Source organism: Hyperolius riggenbachi, chromosome 1, assembly GCF_040937935.1.
Source record: "Hyperolius riggenbachi isolate aHypRig1 chromosome 1, aHypRig1.pri, whole genome shotgun sequence".
Classification (NCBI taxonomy): Eukaryota; Metazoa; Chordata; class Amphibia; order Anura; family Hyperoliidae; genus Hyperolius; species Hyperolius riggenbachi.
In genome coordinates this window covers 387,426,679-387,443,688 of record NC_090646.1, presented here as the reverse complement: position 1 = coordinate 387,443,688, position 17,010 = coordinate 387,426,679, and the positions used below count along the sequence as shown (strand labels likewise).

The 17,010-nt window shown below is 45.5% G+C and overlaps 1 protein-coding gene across 1 annotated transcript in view; it reads right to left on the bottom strand.

Moving 5' to 3' along the window:
* Window positions 1-6,353: 6,353 nt before the first annotated feature.
* SLC44A1 (solute carrier family 44 member 1) overlaps window positions 6,354-17,010 on the bottom strand; it is a 188,756-nt gene continuing 178,099 nt past the window's right edge. Inside the window, exon 16 of the mRNA XM_068234429.1 lies at window positions 6,354-7,730. Coding sequence (XP_068090530.1) covers window positions 7,707-7,730 — 24 coding nt within the window. The 3' untranslated portion in view covers window positions 6,354-7,706. The remainder of the gene's footprint in view (window positions 7,731-17,010) is intronic.

Below are 17,010 nucleotides of genomic sequence, written 5' to 3'. Positions count from 1 at the left end.
TTCTCCCAGCCTTACTGTAGAGAACAAAGCTGTTGTATACTGCCAATTGAATCAGATAAAAAGACACTTTCTTATACCAGCGTCTTGTTTTCCGGGAAACTAAATAGGGCGCTAACCTCTGGTCATTGAAGTCCACCCCTCCCATGTTGACATTATATTCGTGGACAACAAGGGGCTTTTCAATGACCGCAGTTGCCCGTTGAATTTGGACTGTCGTGTCTGTGTGAATGGTGGACAGAAAGTAAACGTCCCTCTTGTCCCTCCATTTCACCGCGAGCAGGTCGTCAGTACGCAAGGCGGCCCTCTGCCCCCGTTCAAGTCTGGTGGTAACGAGCCGTTGGGGGAAGCCCTGGCGACTAGGCCGCGCAGTGCCACAGCATCGGATTCCTTCTAACTTTAAGTGCTGAAAGAGGGCCACACTTGTGTAATAATTGTCCACAAAAAGATGGTACCCCTTTTGGAACAAGGGTGACACCAAGTCCCACACAACCTTTCCACTGCTCCCCAGGTAGTCAGGGCATCCGACCGGCTCCAATTTTGAGTCTTTTCCCTCATAGACCCTAAAACGACATGTATAGCCTGTGGCCCTTTCACAGAACTTATAGTTTCACCCCATACCGGGCGCGCTTGCTTGGGATGTACTGTTTGATGCCAAGGCGCCCGGTAAAGCGTAAGAGGGACTCGTCTACACAGATGTTCTGTTCAGGGATATAAGCATCTGCAAATGTTGATGACAGGTGCTCTATAAGGGGCCGAATTTTGTTGAGCCGGTCATAAGCAGGGTGGCCCTTTTCATGACAGGTTTTGTCGTCGTTGAAGTGCAGGAAACGCAGGATGGACTCAAATCGTGTCCTGGACATGGCAGCAGGGTACAAGGGAACATGATGTACTGGGTTCGTAGACCAATACGACCGCAATACATTCTGTTTCATTAGTCCCAAGTGAAGGATAAGGGCCAAAAAGATTTTAATGTCGGAAACTTGGACTGGTTTCCACCGGAAAGGCTGGGCATAGATGCTCTCCGGGTGCTCGGTGATGAATTGTGTGGCTTTACGGTTGGTCTCAACCACAATTAAGTCCAAGAGAACCTGGGTGATGAACAGCTGCAAAAAGTCTAGGGCCGTTCCTAGATGAGCTGTCGCCACCTGGACTCCAGACTGGGCGGTGAAAGGGGGCACTACGGGTGCGGCGGAATCAGGGGATTGCCAATCTGGATGTGCCAGCACCTCTGGGAGTCTATGGGTACTACGGGCCTGTCTTCTTCTTGGTGGCTGCGATGGGGGTACTACTGCACTTGCCACCGTACCAGTTTCAACTTCCATGCTGGCGCTCACCACTTCACCAGGGTCTACGGAAGTACTGGTACCAAGTCCAGGAGATGCTGCGCTGCTGGTGCCTGCCTCACCAAGAAAACTATCATCAGCGCTAGCACCACCCTGCTGCCCTTGAGGCGGATCCTGCGCCACCTGCGGTCTAACGACATGGGTTCTAGTACGCCTGGCTCTAGCCGGGACCAAAGCCTCGTCATCACTTTCGGTCAGGGAACCACTGCTTTCCACAGGTTCAAATTCGGACCCGGATGATTCGACGGATGATTCTTCCCAAAAGAACTCATCCGACTCGTCCATATACCTGTATACCTCCTCATCGGAAAGCCCCCTTCTCGTCATTGTGGATTGCTAAATTTATGGGGTTTTCCTCCGAGACTACCCAGAAAAAAAGAGCACCTACCTAGCAAAAGGGAGTATTTGAGAGGTATTGGGGTTGGTGGGAAGTGGGGTCTCAGAGGCAATCAAACAATCACGGGACAATCAAATACAATTACAGCACAATCGACTCCAATCACAGCACAAGCAAATCTGATGCACTCGGAAGGTGGTGGTTGGAGGTGGTGGGGGGGGAGGGGGGGTTGGGTGTGGTGGGGGGGGAGGGGGGGGTTGGGTGTAGCGGGAAGTGGGGTCTCAGGCAATCAAACAATCACGGGGCAATCGAAGCCGATCACGGGACAATCAAATACAATCACAGCACAATCAAATCTGATGCACTCGGAAGGTGATGGACAGGTGATCAGAGAGGGATCAGGGGGTAAGGTAGCTGTATACAGATGTATACAGTATACAGGGGGGGTAGTCTGGGATGGGGTCTGGGGGTGATCTAAAGGTAGGGGGGGGGGATCAGGGGTGACTAGGAGGCAGTTAGGGACCTAAACTAAGGGACAGCGTCGCTAATTAGTGGCAGGTGGGGGGGTGGGGGTTTTATAGGGGTGCAAGGGTGCTGGCAGGGGTCTGCTGGGGTGATCAGGGGGGGGGGGGGGTATGAAGGCTGTGGTGGGAGATCAGGGACTCAAAGAAAAAAAAAGCAATATGTTGTGGATACGCACAAAGTGGTTCCTCCTCGCTGGTGGTCTCTGCAACAATGAGACCACGAGGCGAGGAGGAAGCACGTATAAGGCACTTTGTTTACCTAACAAAGTGCCTTATACTCCGTGATTGGCTATATTTGCGGATTCCTCCGCTCGCCGGCGCTGCTAAGTGGCCGGCGAGCGGAGACAAAATGCCGGGCTATCGATCCCAAGCGGAGGATCGCGTCACGGATGACGCGATCGCTCCGCCCATGCCCCTACAAGGACCGCCGCCTTTGGGCATGAGCTGGTCCTTGTGGGGTCCGTTTCCCGGCCGCCTCTGTGCGTTAGGCGGTCGGGAAGTGGTTAAGTGGCTGTTTGACCACTATTACCACTTGCACACGGGGCAATTTAGTAGCTTGGAGTTTTAGGTGGCTCATTACCACCCTATGGTTATTTAATATATACAACCTAGCCCATTTTGTCCTTTGTGCAATGTTGGTAAAGTAATATTCATCATGTAATATATACTGGGTTTGGATTGTGTGCGGTCACCTTGGGAGTCTGCAGCTGGGACATTTTTGGCTACTTTTGCCTTTTGGGATAAACACCCCCTTTTTCTAAAATTAAAATTTAAAGGAAGAATAACAATTTCACTTTAATACATAGCAGGTGGGTGAACAACATATACTGGTAGTGTGTGGTTTTCCTTGGTTTATATGTTTGACCAGTGCTTGTGCCCACCTGGTTTGCATGAGGTTATGTGCATTATAGGGTAATGGTTTTTGTTTGTTGAACGCAGGTATGCAAGCACTTAGGGGCGCACGGGATGACGTTACCCCTCCCATGGCTGTAGGCTTGTGGACTGCAGGGCTGCGCTCACTGAGGAGCACATGGGACAACATCACCCCTCCAACTGCTGCAGGCTTGTTGACAGCAGGTCTGCGTGCACTGAGGTGCTTACGGGATGCGTATCATGCCATTCTGCCAATTGCAACAGCACCATGATGAACATGTAGATCATGGTGCTGGTTTATTAATAGTGTAATTCATGTTTTCCTGAAGCACAATTTTCATCCTGCAGCATTTTTGTTTGGTTTGCGGTTTTTATGCTTTGCACTTTTTTTGGCGAGGATTGGTATGGCTGCAGGGGAGAAGGCCATGCTTAGGGGTATATTTTAAATGATTTAAATACAACCTTGAGTCTAGTTTTGCAGGTTGCCACAATTTGTGATCTACGTCACCCCTCCCAGAGCTGCATGCATGTTGACTGCAGGGCTGCGTGCATTGAGGAGCACACTGTATGATAACATCTTCCCAGGTCTGCAGGCTTGTGGACCGCAGGCCTGCATGAACTGATGGGCACAAGGTAGGATTTCACCCTCCCAGGGCTGCAGGCTTGTTTAACACAGTGCTGCATGCACTAAGGGGCACACGGTATGATGTTGACCGCAGGTCTGCATGCACTGAGAGGCAAAATAAATGATGTTACCCCTCCCAGGGATGCAGGCTTGTTGACCGCAGGGCTGTATGCACTGAGGGGCAAATGGTATGAGGTCACCCTCCCGGAGCTGCAGGCTTGTTATGGAGATATATTACGTTTTTCTTACAGGGTATTTAACAACTCTTCTCTCCTTGGTACCCACATTAAAAGTTTACCCACATTAAAAGTTTTAAAGTGAGGTAGGATATGTCTTTTGTATCAGCTAGTAATCATTTAGGAACTTGTTCTCAAGGCCCACCAACAGTACATGTTTTGTGGAAATCCACAAAGGTACTTAATCAGCTCTGCTAGGACACTGATGACCCCACCTGTGAATGTTTGTGGGTTTCTGCAAAACATGCACTGTTGGTGGGCCTTGAGGATAGAGTTGGGGAACTGCGCCTCAATCATATTTCCCCCCACTACATACATTGTGGAATGGAATAAGAGAAGGTTGGTTTTTAGGATATAAATGAAATTAAAACATGTAGTAGCAGTTACCGTATTTTTCGGACTATAAGACGCACTTTTTCTCCCCCAAAAGTGGGGGGGAAAAGTCACTGCGTCTTATAGTCTGAATGTGGCAGTTTTACCAATCTGGGGGCTTCCATTCTTTGTTCTGTAGTGTGATGTCCGCGGTGGTAATGCAGCAGCAGCGCGATGCTAAGTGTTTTTGATTCACACCCACTTAAAGAATACCGGTACTTGACCTGGCTGTAATCCTGGCGTCCGCGGTGGGGAGGCAGCTGAATCGCGCTGATCCACGTGTTTTCTAAGCGGCATAGCAGCAGCCGCTATGATGATCTGAAATGCTGCTCCTGGCTGGAATCTTCTAGTCTGATCAGCGCGACCCCGCAGAGAAGGACTGTACATCTTCAGCCGCTATAGCGGCAGAGTCCTCATAGGCTTCCGTACTGTATTGTTTACTGGTGTCATCACATGACCCAGCGCACGTGCGCTGGGTCATGAAAGAGCGCCAGTAAACAATACAGTATGGAAGCCTATGAGGACTCTGCCGCTATAGCGGCTGAAGATGTACAGTCCTTCTCTGCGGGGTCGCGCTGATCAGACTAGAAGATTCCAGCCAGGAGCAGCATTTCAGATCATCATAGCGGCTGCTGCTATGCCGCTTAGAAAACACGTGGATCAGCGCGATTCAGCTGCCTCCCCACCGCGGACACTAGGATTACAGCCAGGTCAAGTACCGGTATTCTTTAAGTGGGTGTGAATCAAAAACACTTAGCATCGCGCTGCTGCTGCATTACCACCGCGGACATCACACTACAGAACAAAGAATGGAAGCCCCCAGATTGGATCGTGCTGATCGGTTGATGGAGGAAGCAGTTGTGGCAGGGATGAAGAGTCACTGAGCGTGAGCCCCGTCTAGACACCTAACCACCTATGTGGGTGGTCACAACGCAGCTCCGCTTTACAACCATCGGAGAGAAGCCCCACATGCAGCAACACTGCCTCTGGGAAAAGTGAGCCTGTGTCAGAGACACTGATCTGGCAGGGGGACACCTGCTGAGCATCTTTGCAGATCCCCAGGATACCTGCAGGACTAGGAAAATACCCATAGCCTATGTCCCTGGCTGGAGAGGGACAAAGCACTTCCACTGACTGATAAGGGCAAGTCAGCAACACCCTGAGGTGAGATTACTCCAGGAGAAGCTTGCCAGCATTGCTTTGAGAGTGTGCTTTCTCCCATTTTGTTTCATCCCCTCCCCCACCCTGTGTTAATAGAATTTTACCACTTATAGTGGCACACACAAAGCAGCACCAGGGACCTTCAACTATCCACCATTTACTTACTACCATCCATCCAGATTGCTCCTCCTATGGTTCTAGGAGTATCATATACTTTACAGTATATTGGATACCTTGTTCTACCACTCCTGGACTATGGACGCACCTAGGCTCAGTATTCTTTTTTTCCCCTGGTTTTTGCCCCCTAAACCTAGGTGCGTCTTATAGTCCGGAGCGTCTTATAGTCTGAAAAATACGGTATATCTGAAGACAAGTTGGAATGAAACCTGCTATTAGCAATAGTGCTGTTGTAACCTTTGGAAATAAAATAATTATATTTTCATCAAAAGAGGCGAATTGTAAATTGTAGAATTTCTTCTACTTTTCCTCAGTTCAGAATACAATGACTTTAATCATTGTATATCAACTGTACATACTATACATAGGCTAGCCACCTTTTTCATACATAGTCCAAATCTGTCATTGTGGAGTTTAGATTGGAAGCCTCTGGCAGGGCCCTCCCCCTAGTGTTTCCACTGTGTAATCCTTCTTGTGGACTAGAACAGATTATTTTTCTATTTTCACCAAAAACACTAAACTACTGTTATCAAAGATATTGGCATGATGTTGTTTTGTTGTGAGCTCCTTGTATGTCTTACCTTGTATGTTAACCCTATTTATCTATTGTGCAGCGCTGTGTAAGATGTTGGCACTTTATAAATAATATGAAACTATAAAACAGTTACAATCAGTATATCCATTAAATAAAGAAGAAGCATGAGATTTTTCTTTATTTTTATTATTTTCATTTTTTTCTACAAAAATCTTTAAAAACAAGAGAATGTAAACAAAGTAAAGTTGCAAACGATATCTTGCCAAATAAAAGGTTTTGCCGATGTTGAAGAGTCATTAATATGGGGGAGCCTCCTTACAGTCACAAAGACCCGGAATTAGATCTCACTTTTCAGAGAAAGTAACATGGTTACATACAGGTCATCAGCATATTAAAACGTTATTCATTTCAGGAAACTACAAACATTCTGCAAAAATAAGACTTACAGACTTCTCAAATATCACAAATACAGATGTAATTAAAGGCGGCTTTTATCTAAAGCTTTTTTTTTCCCACCTGTATAAAAACAGGCCACTGACCAACAAAGAAAAAAAGTTGGCAATGTACAGTAGTTTCATATTAAACTTTAGCCTTACACAGAGGTTTTCCCTCAAATAGTATTGCTAAACAAGCCCTGTAGATGAGTGTCGGTCCAAAGCTAGTACTTCATGGTTGACAAAAGACTATGAAGCTGCCTGAAGTCCCACTGATGAATTTCTTTGCAAGACAACATGAATAGTCAGCTGTTTTACATCCCTTGTGATGGCGTAAGTGTAATCTGCATAGACACTCACCAGCAAGCCAGTTGTCTGGTGAGGTAACAAGCCAGAAGAGTTAACCTGAGCTCTGCTGCAAATATTAGTACTAAACAAAAATGCTAAAATTTACAGTCATTAGAAGAGCAGGAAGTACTGAGATAAAACAGCAGGCAAAAGCTGGAGAAAATGGAAATCACTTCCGTATATAAAACATACTACTATCCAGCTTTGTAAACCTCCATCTTATGTTAAACCAGTACCATGATTGCTGACATTACATTTAAAACTAGTGCAAATTAGGGGGTAATATTGTAGTGTCAGAGGTCAGTGGGGGTTTAAGAACAAATTGGAAAAAATATATATGTACATTTGTTCCCTTTTTTTTGTCTGTGAGACTGTTAGCATATTTGTAAACCAAAATAAGAAATTCCTCCCATTATTTTGTACATGTAACAAAGAAGCGCAAAGGAGTGTAAAATCTGCTTCTTGTGTGTTAAAGCATCAAACCTGACTTAAGGAAAAAAAATAGATAGTTTTGATTCCCCCTTAGTGTAAAATAGCTTGGCCTTTTTTTTTTTTTTTTTTTTGTACAGGCTGCACACCTAACACAAAGGTATAGCAACAATGCTGCTTGCAGCAACTCATGAAAGACAGAGCAAAAATATATATGTATATAGAAACAGGAAGATTATTAACCCTGCTTTTAATTTGGCTGCTCGTGTTTATTTTGGAATGTCAGAGGGGTCCGATATTGCTGGGCTAGGTTCAAGCTGAACTTGTTCCCGAAGCCTAGAAAACAAAGTCATACAAGGGTGATCTTAGATGGCATTCAATATGGACATCACATATATAGTACAAGAGATGAGAGCACAGCATTTTGCAGATAGTAAAGGGAGACATGTAGGCTCTGCTGAACTAAAATGTAGTAAATCATTACTAGTCATATAACTTTTTAAACTCTTGTACTTAAAGAGACTCCGTAACAAAAATTGCATCCTGTTTTTTATCATCCTACAAGTTCAAAAAGCTATTCTAATGTGTTCTTGCTTACTGCAGCACTTTCTGCTATCACAGTCTCTGTAATAAATCAATGTATCTTTCCCCTGTCAGACTTGTCGGCCTGTGTCTGGAAGGCTGCCAAGTTCTTCAGTGTTGTGGTTCTGCTATGAACTCCCCCTTCCAGGCCCCTCTATGCACACTGCCTGTGTATTATTTAGATTAGGGCAGCTTCTCTCTTCTCTCATCTTTTACAAGCTGGATAAATCATCCTCTGAGCTGGCTGGGCTTTCACATACTGAGGAAATTCAGACAAGGGCAAAGCTGTTTGCAGGAAGAAAAGAGCAGCCTGAAACTTCAGTGCATGAGAGATGCAGGGGGAAAGAAACACACAATGATCTCTTGAGATTCAAAAGGAAGGGTGTATACAGCCTGCTTGTGTATGAATGTATTTTCTATGTGTGGACATACTGTACATCAACCTACTTCCTGTTTTGGTGGCCATTTTGTTTGTTTATAAACAAACTTTTTAAAACTGTTTTTAACCACTTTTAATGCGGCGGGGAGCGGCAAAATAGTGACAGAGGGTAATAGGAGATGTCCCCTAACGCACTGGTATGTTTACTTTTGTGCGATTTTAACAATACAGATTCTCTTTAAGAGAGAACTCTGGTTTGTACTAAATAGGCATATTCTCTCAGCTATTCTTTGATTCTTCCAGTATAATTTTGCTTACTTATAACAGGCTGTGGAGAATTTCTAAAAACACACTGATTTGGAGTTACAGTTGATGAACACATGATGCAAAGACAATCTTTTAATTTTGATATCCGATTGGTTATTTTGGATTGCTGCAGACTGTACATGAATATGTCTCATTTGACTCATATGAAATTAAACACGACAGGCTGAGATGTGAAAACAAACAAACAGGAAACTAACAATCAGAGCAACAACGCACAACACTAAAGTTCATAGGCAAATAAACAAGGATGAGGTTGGCTTTATTTCCCCTACAATGTCTGCCTCAGGCTAGGTTCACATTAGACCAGGCTCCTGATGTGGACGGTCACAGCTGATCCAGTGTAAGATGTCTGTACATCATTTTGTAGTGTCCGCTGTTAGCACATGTCAAAGACAACATGCTACCTAGGACCATGTTCCCTGCACTGCCCAAAAAAGTTGTGCACCATTCAACACAACAGACACGTACACGACAGAGAAGAGAGAACGGATCCTATAGTTAACATAAGATCCCTTGATATGTCAATTTGTCCATTGATGAAAATGGTCCATAAACAGTCAGTGTGATCCTAGGATTAAGCTGGCTGTGTAGTAAAATAGGTAAACCAATATCTCCCTTATGTAAAAGGTTTGTCTGGTAGCACCAGTAGACATTAAAACAGACTTCAGCAAAAACCTCATCTAAAATCAGTAACACTTCATGTCTTGCTTTATACTTAAAGGGGCACTACAGCGAAAAATTGTAAAATTTAAAATATGTGCAAACATATACAAATAAGAAGTATGTTTTTCCAGAGTAAAATGAGCCATAAATTACTTTTCTCCTATGTTGCTGTCACGTACAGTAGGCAGTAGAAATCTGACAGAAGTGACAGGTTTTGGACTAGTCCATCTCTTCATAGGGGATTTTCAGCAAGGCTTTAATTCCTTTTTAGGGAATATCTTTATAAAGAATAAAACAAGGATGCTGGCCAGCTTCCCTGCTTGCTACACAGTTTTTTATCAGTTGGACAGAGCAACTGCCATTCACTAAGTGCTTTTGAAAATAAATATATCCCTGAGAATCCCCTATAAAAAGGTGGACTAGTCCAAAACCGGTCACTTCTGTCAGATTTCTACAACCTACTGTAAGTGACAGCAACATGGGAGAAAAGTAATTTAAGGCTCATTTTACTCTGGAAAAATGTACTCCTTATTTGTATATGTTTGCACACATTTTAAATTGTACAGTTTTTCGCTGTAGTGTCCCTTTAATGCATTACAAAGCTATGTGGCCATAGGTTGCAACAACATCCTTACTATGGATTTGATCTCTCAAATAACCTGATCAGTGCTCAATCGATGCTTCAATCAAATATGAATCAGGAGTGCCATAAGTCTAATACATTTCTGAGAGATGAAATCCTTGTAAATAATCATGTATGGCCTCCTCAAAACTTAAAGTGAACCCGGGCGAGAGCGATATGGAGGTTGCCCTATTTGTTTCCTTTTAAACAATACCAGTTTCCTGGCAGCACTGCTAATCTATTTGGCTGCAGTAGTGTCTGTAGTACACCAGAAACAAGCCTGAAGCTAATAAACAATATCAGAAACACCTGATCTGCTGCATGCTTGTTCAGGGTCTACAGCTGAAAGTATTAGAGGCAGAGGATCAGCAGGACAGCCAGGTAACTGGTATTGCTTAAAAGGAAAAAATATGGCAGCCTCCATATAACTCCCACTTCCGGTACACTTTAACTTAACCTGGACCATCTTCACTTGACTGAGACATGTTGAGAATAGAGAACAGAAAGTGATAGACACCTACATAGCTTTGAACTGCATCCAGCACTTAAAAGCTAGCAGTGGCAACATTAATATTTGTTCACATTTTTGCAGAAACCTAACTAAATATATCTCGTGGTACAAGGTGGCAAGCCAGGTACACAACGGTTTCAAATCAAGCAGGTAAATGAATGAGATCTCCCTGACATCAAAGTATGGCAGGCAGTCTACCATTTTGTAGAATGTCATTCCCATTCATGACTGAAATGTAAAGTATTTATCCTTAACTAAACGTGCAGGAGTAAGGTTCTGCAATGACTCCCAGTGTAAGAAATATCACACAATCTGCAGTGGGAAATGTCACACACTTAAATGCCACAGGAGGTCTGTGATATTTTAAAAATGTTGCCACAAATATGTCTGCGGTCAAGGAACCAACAATTTATTAGCATGACCCTAAGCCAGCAGCACAAGAACAATGAAGTTGACATTTCTTTTCAAAATAAATAAGCTTTAATGACTACCTGGGCTTTGCTAAGCAATGCTGCTTTTAACACATTCTTGTTTATCTGTGTTTTGTCAGATCCCCATTATCACAGGCTTGAATTGCACCGCCTGATTGTATTTTTTTTACAAGTAATTTGGCAAAATAGCATTTACATTATCGGACTTGGAGGTTTACCACTGATGTGCCTGACCTTTACAACACCAACAACTAGAGAAGAACAAATATTCAAGTGCTGTAAAAACAGTGCAGGAGATTTGGGCGCAGCTGGCACCACCACAGAGCGTAATAGGAATTACAGCTATAACGGCGCTCAGTAACTTCAGCGCCGTCAGAAGACGGAGCCGAAGCTACTTTTAAAATACTGTAATTTGTCCTCCAGTTCTTACATCAATCCCTGCCATCCACGTCGACCTGGAGGGGGAATAGTAATAAACGTCGCTAGGATTTGTGCAGCAGCATGATCAGCCATACCAGCTGTATCCTGCACCCAAGTCTCCCGGCGGCTACTTCATAGGTACGCCAAATATCTAAACACAACTGGGAGTTGCCCAAACAATTTATTCTTAGACAGATTTTGCTAAATTTCTGACAAAGAAAAAGTGGCAGTTTCTTTGTTTAAATGCAATTATCACACAATTTTTATTCTGAACAATTTATGCCAATGAATAACACTTGGTAAAGAAATATGACCATAGGCTAAAGTGTACCCGAGATTTGCCACTGTATAAAAACATACATACCTGGGGCTTCCTCCAGCCTGATCTCTCCCACACCATCCTCTTCTGGCTCCATGTTGGTTCACAACTTGGCCCGTAAATTCCTCCAGTCGTTGCAGGCGCAGTGGGTCAGGTGCACTTCCCCGTCTCGCTCCTGTCACTGGGAACTTTCTGCACCTGCACAGTTGTACAGCACAGGCCCAGAGCACCCCCGGAAATGTTAATGCCATCGGGCTGCATATGTGCAGTTGGCCTCGGACCAGAGGACTCTCCGGGGCCAATTTGCGGATGAACAGGGAGCCAGAAGAGCATGGTGTGGGAGGGACCATGCTGGAAAGGGCTGTAGGAAGCCCCAGGTGTGCATGTTTTAAAGCTGTGGCCCCATCTCAGGTTCCCTTTAAGGACAGTAATTGCAGAATTAGGTCTAAATTGATTTTGACTGGCTACTGAATTCAAGCAGGCAAGTCTGACTGGATTCAATGATTTGCTTGTGTACAGGGAGAAAAGCATGGGACATTATATTGTCTTGTTGATAATCCAGAACATTTATTCAGTCCGGCTCTATAGGTTAGGTATATGTGAAACTGACCAATTACTATTGCCTAAAGAAAATTACAGGAATATACTTTAATTTTAGAATGGTTTGGAGAAGGAGTAGAATCTTTTTTTTATTTTTAATTGCTTTCCTATGCCCGTCATCTGAGAGAAAGTGTAGATGGAAAGTGGGAAGCCTCCCAAGAACGACGAAATAATTTTTTATGGTAGGGAGGAGTTAGAATCCCCAAGCAATTTTTGGATTGCCCCTCATTTCCTGTCTTTGGCACTATCAGTTTTCATATTGTGTAAAGATTGTGGAATTCTCTCAGTGATCAGCGCACAAGGCGTGCGCTGACACGGCGGAAATCCTCCACAAGCGTATAATTTGCGGGAACCCAGCAAAAGGTGCAATGCACCTGTAGAGGGAAATTCCTGTCGGCAGGTGGAGCTGTGGAGTGCAGAGGAACAACTCCTCTGCCCTGCCACAGACGCCAGACAGGAATTGCACGAAGGGAAGAAACGCAGGGCAAGATAGCCCTGAAAGAGAGAGATCAAAGCGACAGAGGGTATGTGTGTCCACCAATCTAGTCGCCACCCTGCGACGATGAACACACAACCAGGAAGATAAAGTGAGAAGGCAATCGCGGTTGCTAACAGCGACACAAGACCGAATAAGCACAGATGAGGAATGTATGTATGTCCACCAATCTAGCCGCCAACCTGCGACGGCGGACACACAGAGGAAACCAAGTGAGAACGCAATCGCAAGAGAAGCGATTGCGAAAGAGAATGAGCACAGGGATAGAATGTATGTATGTGCCCCAATCTAGTCGCCAACCCGCGACGGTGCACACACAACAGCAGATATGAAGTAGGAACGCAATCGCGAGAGAGGTGATTGCCAGAGGTGACACAAGGCTACAGCAAGGCAGAGCACGAGAGTAGCAAAGGCACAGCAAATCATACAATGAGAAGATAAGGAAAATAAACGCTAACTAAACGCGAACACCGCACTCATTCGCAACAGCGAACGCGTTTTCTGCACGGTCTCCGCGTGATAAGCACAACAGAGACAAGCACGCCTAACTAACCACCGACAGACAAACATGAAACAGAGGACGCGAGCGCTTGCTTAACGGTTACCTCACTGAGCCTCCAGCAAGCGTTCGTAGCAGACAAGACAGATACACGAAAACAGGAATAAGTGAGAGATACGATCCACTGCTCTTTCTGCCAGAGCAAGTGCGATCCAAGTATAGAAACAGAGCGAGCTGGATCCACTGCTCTTTCCGCCAGAGCAAGTGCGATCCAAGTATAGAAAGAGAGATGGAGATCAGACGGATCCACAGCACTAGTGCAAGGCGAGTGCGATCCAGGCAAGACAGATCAGATGAGATAGCTGGTAGCAACCGCTGCTCCAGCTATACTCCAAGAACAAAGATCAGAACGACTTCCTGTCTACCACCGCTGGGACAGGACAATCACAACAGACAAACAAAACAGATATGCAATCCTAACTGCACTAGGGGACCTGCCTAGTGCAGTCCCAGGAATTACTCCAGGCTAATCTTCAAACGATAAGCAAGGCTGACACTCCAGGAGTGTTTCACAGGACAAACCCTTATGACCAGCCCAGGTCTGTGATATCACATGGTATTTATAGTACAAACCTCCAGAGGATGTGGCTAGGACATTTGCATGACCAACGTATGCAAATTCCTCAGCAGCAGCAAGCTGCAAAACTGACAAAAGGTCTCTCTTCCAGAGACCTGCAGAATGCAGACCTGAACAGTGGTCAAAAAGCTGCCTGCCTGCGCAGGCAGCCGAGCGGATCCTCACATATTGTAATCATAAAGCTTCACAGAGGCTCCAGGAAACCGGAGTGAAGGAAAAATCTTTCCAAAGGAGACAGACAGTGAAAAACACACTAAGGTCTCAGACACACTATAATTACTTTTCTGAGTGCTCTACGGGTCATCAGCACTTTCTATGCGCTTTAAAAAAGAAAAAAAATCGTTCCTATTCACTTGTGCAATCTCTGTGATTTTTACCACAATTTTAATACAATATTGCAAACGTGTAAAATTTTACGCAATCGCGTTGATTTTTATACAATTTTACCACCATTTTAATGCAAGTGAATGTGAGCGCTTTTAAAAATTAAAAAAAAAATTGCTCCCAAAGTGCTGATGACCTGAAAGCGCTCAAAAAAGCACTTACAGTGTGTCTGAGCCCTAAAAGTTTCTTACTACTTTCCACAGGATTCAAAATAGAGGGGGACACGGGGACAATACAGGGAGTCCCCAACATTGCAGCGGGTTGGCTGTCCGTATCAGCGGGGGACTCCCTGTCTTATGGGGAAAAAGTCCCTGCGCCTTATATTCCAATTTTTGGGGGCAAAACCTTGCGTCTTATATTACGAAAAATATGGTAAATGGAAACTAGGTCTAAAATAAAAAAAAAAAAGATTGTAACTAGGTTTGAAAACCCTTATATGCAAGGGCTAATGCAGTGCTTATTGGGGGTCACCTTGATATAAAAGAGGAACCTTTAACCACTTGAGGACCGGCCCCAGCCGATGGGCGGCGGCGAAGACTGGTCCTAAACGACCGCAATACGCCCATCGGCGGGGGCGGCATCAGAGGTGGCTGTGCGGCGATCGTGTCATTAATGACGCGATCTGCCACCAGTAATAGGCTCCGCCCACCCTGCTCGGAAACCCGCCGGCCAATAAGCAGCGCCGGCGGGTTTCGAACTGCGCGATCCGGCCAATCAGAGAGTGTAATACACTTTGTTATTGTAACAAAGTGTATTATACTGGCTGCCTCCTCCGCTGATGGTCACTCGTCGTGCGACCATCAGAGAGGACAGGCAGCCCGCAGATAAGTAAAGAAACACACACTTTGACCCACACAGACCACCTGATCGCCCACCCCAGCCCTCAGAACCCCCCCTCCCCCTGACCACCCCAGCACACCACTGTTTGCACCCAAGCACCCACCTCAAAACCCATCAATCACTTCCTGTCACTATCTAGCGACGCTATCCCCTAGGTTAGGTCCCTAACTGCCCCCTAGGGTCCCGTGATCACCCCCCCTACCCTCAGATCCCCCCCAGACCACCCCCCTGTATACTGTATACATTTGTATACAGCTGCCTTACCCACTGATCACCTGTCTATCACCTGCCTATCACCTCTTGTCACCACCACCCATCAGAGCAGACCCTAAACTGTTCCTTGGGAGCACCTGATCACCCACCCAGACCCTCAGATTGCCCTCAAACTCCCCCCCCCCTCCTGACAACCTCCCCAGTGCATTGTTTACATCTATTCTCCCCTGTAATCCCTCACTGATCTCCTGTAATCCCTCACTGATCTCCTGTAATCCCTCACTGATCTCCTATGTCACACCGTGTCTGCCACCCACCAGATCAGGACCCAGTCTGCCCCGTGCGGGCACCTAATCAACCCCCCACACCCTCAGATCGCCCTCAGACCCCCCCCCCCCCCCATCACCTTCCCAGTGCATTGTATTTGATTGTGCTGACATTCAATTTGATTGTGCTGACATTCTATTTGATTGTGCTGACATTCTATTTGATTGTCCCGTGATTGGCTTTGATTGTCCCGTGATTGGCTTTGATTGTCCCGTGATTGGCTTTGCCTGCCCTGTGATTGGCCTGTGATTGTCCTGTGATCGGCTTTGATTGTCCCGTGATTGGCTTTGATTGTCCCGTGATTGGCTTTGATTGTCCCGTAATTGGCTTTGATTGTCCCGTGATTGGCTTTGATTGCCCTGTGATTGGCTTTGATTGTCCTGTGAATTGAGTGCCCTGTGATTGGCCTGCGATTGTTTCTGATTGCCTCTGATTCCCCACTCGCCACCACCCCCGTCACTATCCTAGTGATCTAAAAACAGTGATCAGTGAAAACTGTCACTTTTTTAGTATCACTAGTGTTAGCAGTTAGGCCAGTTAGCTAGGCCCCTTTGTAAGTGTCAGTTAGTGCTCAGCCCACTGCACCACAGTCACTAATTAGCGTCATCACTGTCGCTAATCAACATTGGTACTATATAGTATCTGTAAGTGATCATTACTGATCGCAGTCAGATCTATTAGGGTCACTAGGATCCACAAAAAAACGCAGCGTTTGCCTGATCGTTCGCCTGCACTTGCGTTCAGCCCGCCCCACCGCAGTGACAGAATTTTTTTTTCGGATCACTGCAAAAAACACTGTACAATAGCTGTGGCACTGTAAACATCAGTTTTGATTTTTTTTTTTTTTTTATCATCAAAACTCAGTGACCACAGCTTTCTACCTCTCAAATACTCCCTTTTGCTAGGTAGGTGCTCTTTTTTTCTGGGTAGTCTCAGAGGAATACCCCCTAAATTTAAAAGTCCACCATGGCAAGAAAGGGGTATTCCGATGATGAGGTTCTCAGGTGCATGGCCCAGTCGGATAAGGACGATTGGGACGCCTCATTCGACAAATCTTCCGGGTCAGAGTTTGAACCTGAATTGAGCAGTGGCTCACTGACCGATAGTGATGACGAGGTTGAGGTCCCGGCTAGAGCCAGGCGTACCACACCCCATGTTGTTGGACCGCAGGTGGCGCAGGATCGGCCTCAAGGGCAGCAGAGTGGTGTTTGTGCTGGTCTGAGATTTCATGGTGGGGCAGGCACCAGCAGCAAAACATCTCCTGGACCTAGAACCAGTACTTCCGTAGACCCTGGTGAAGTGGCGAGCACCAGCATGGAAGTTGAAACTGGTTCGGTGGCACGTGTAGTAAGATCCCAGTCGCAGC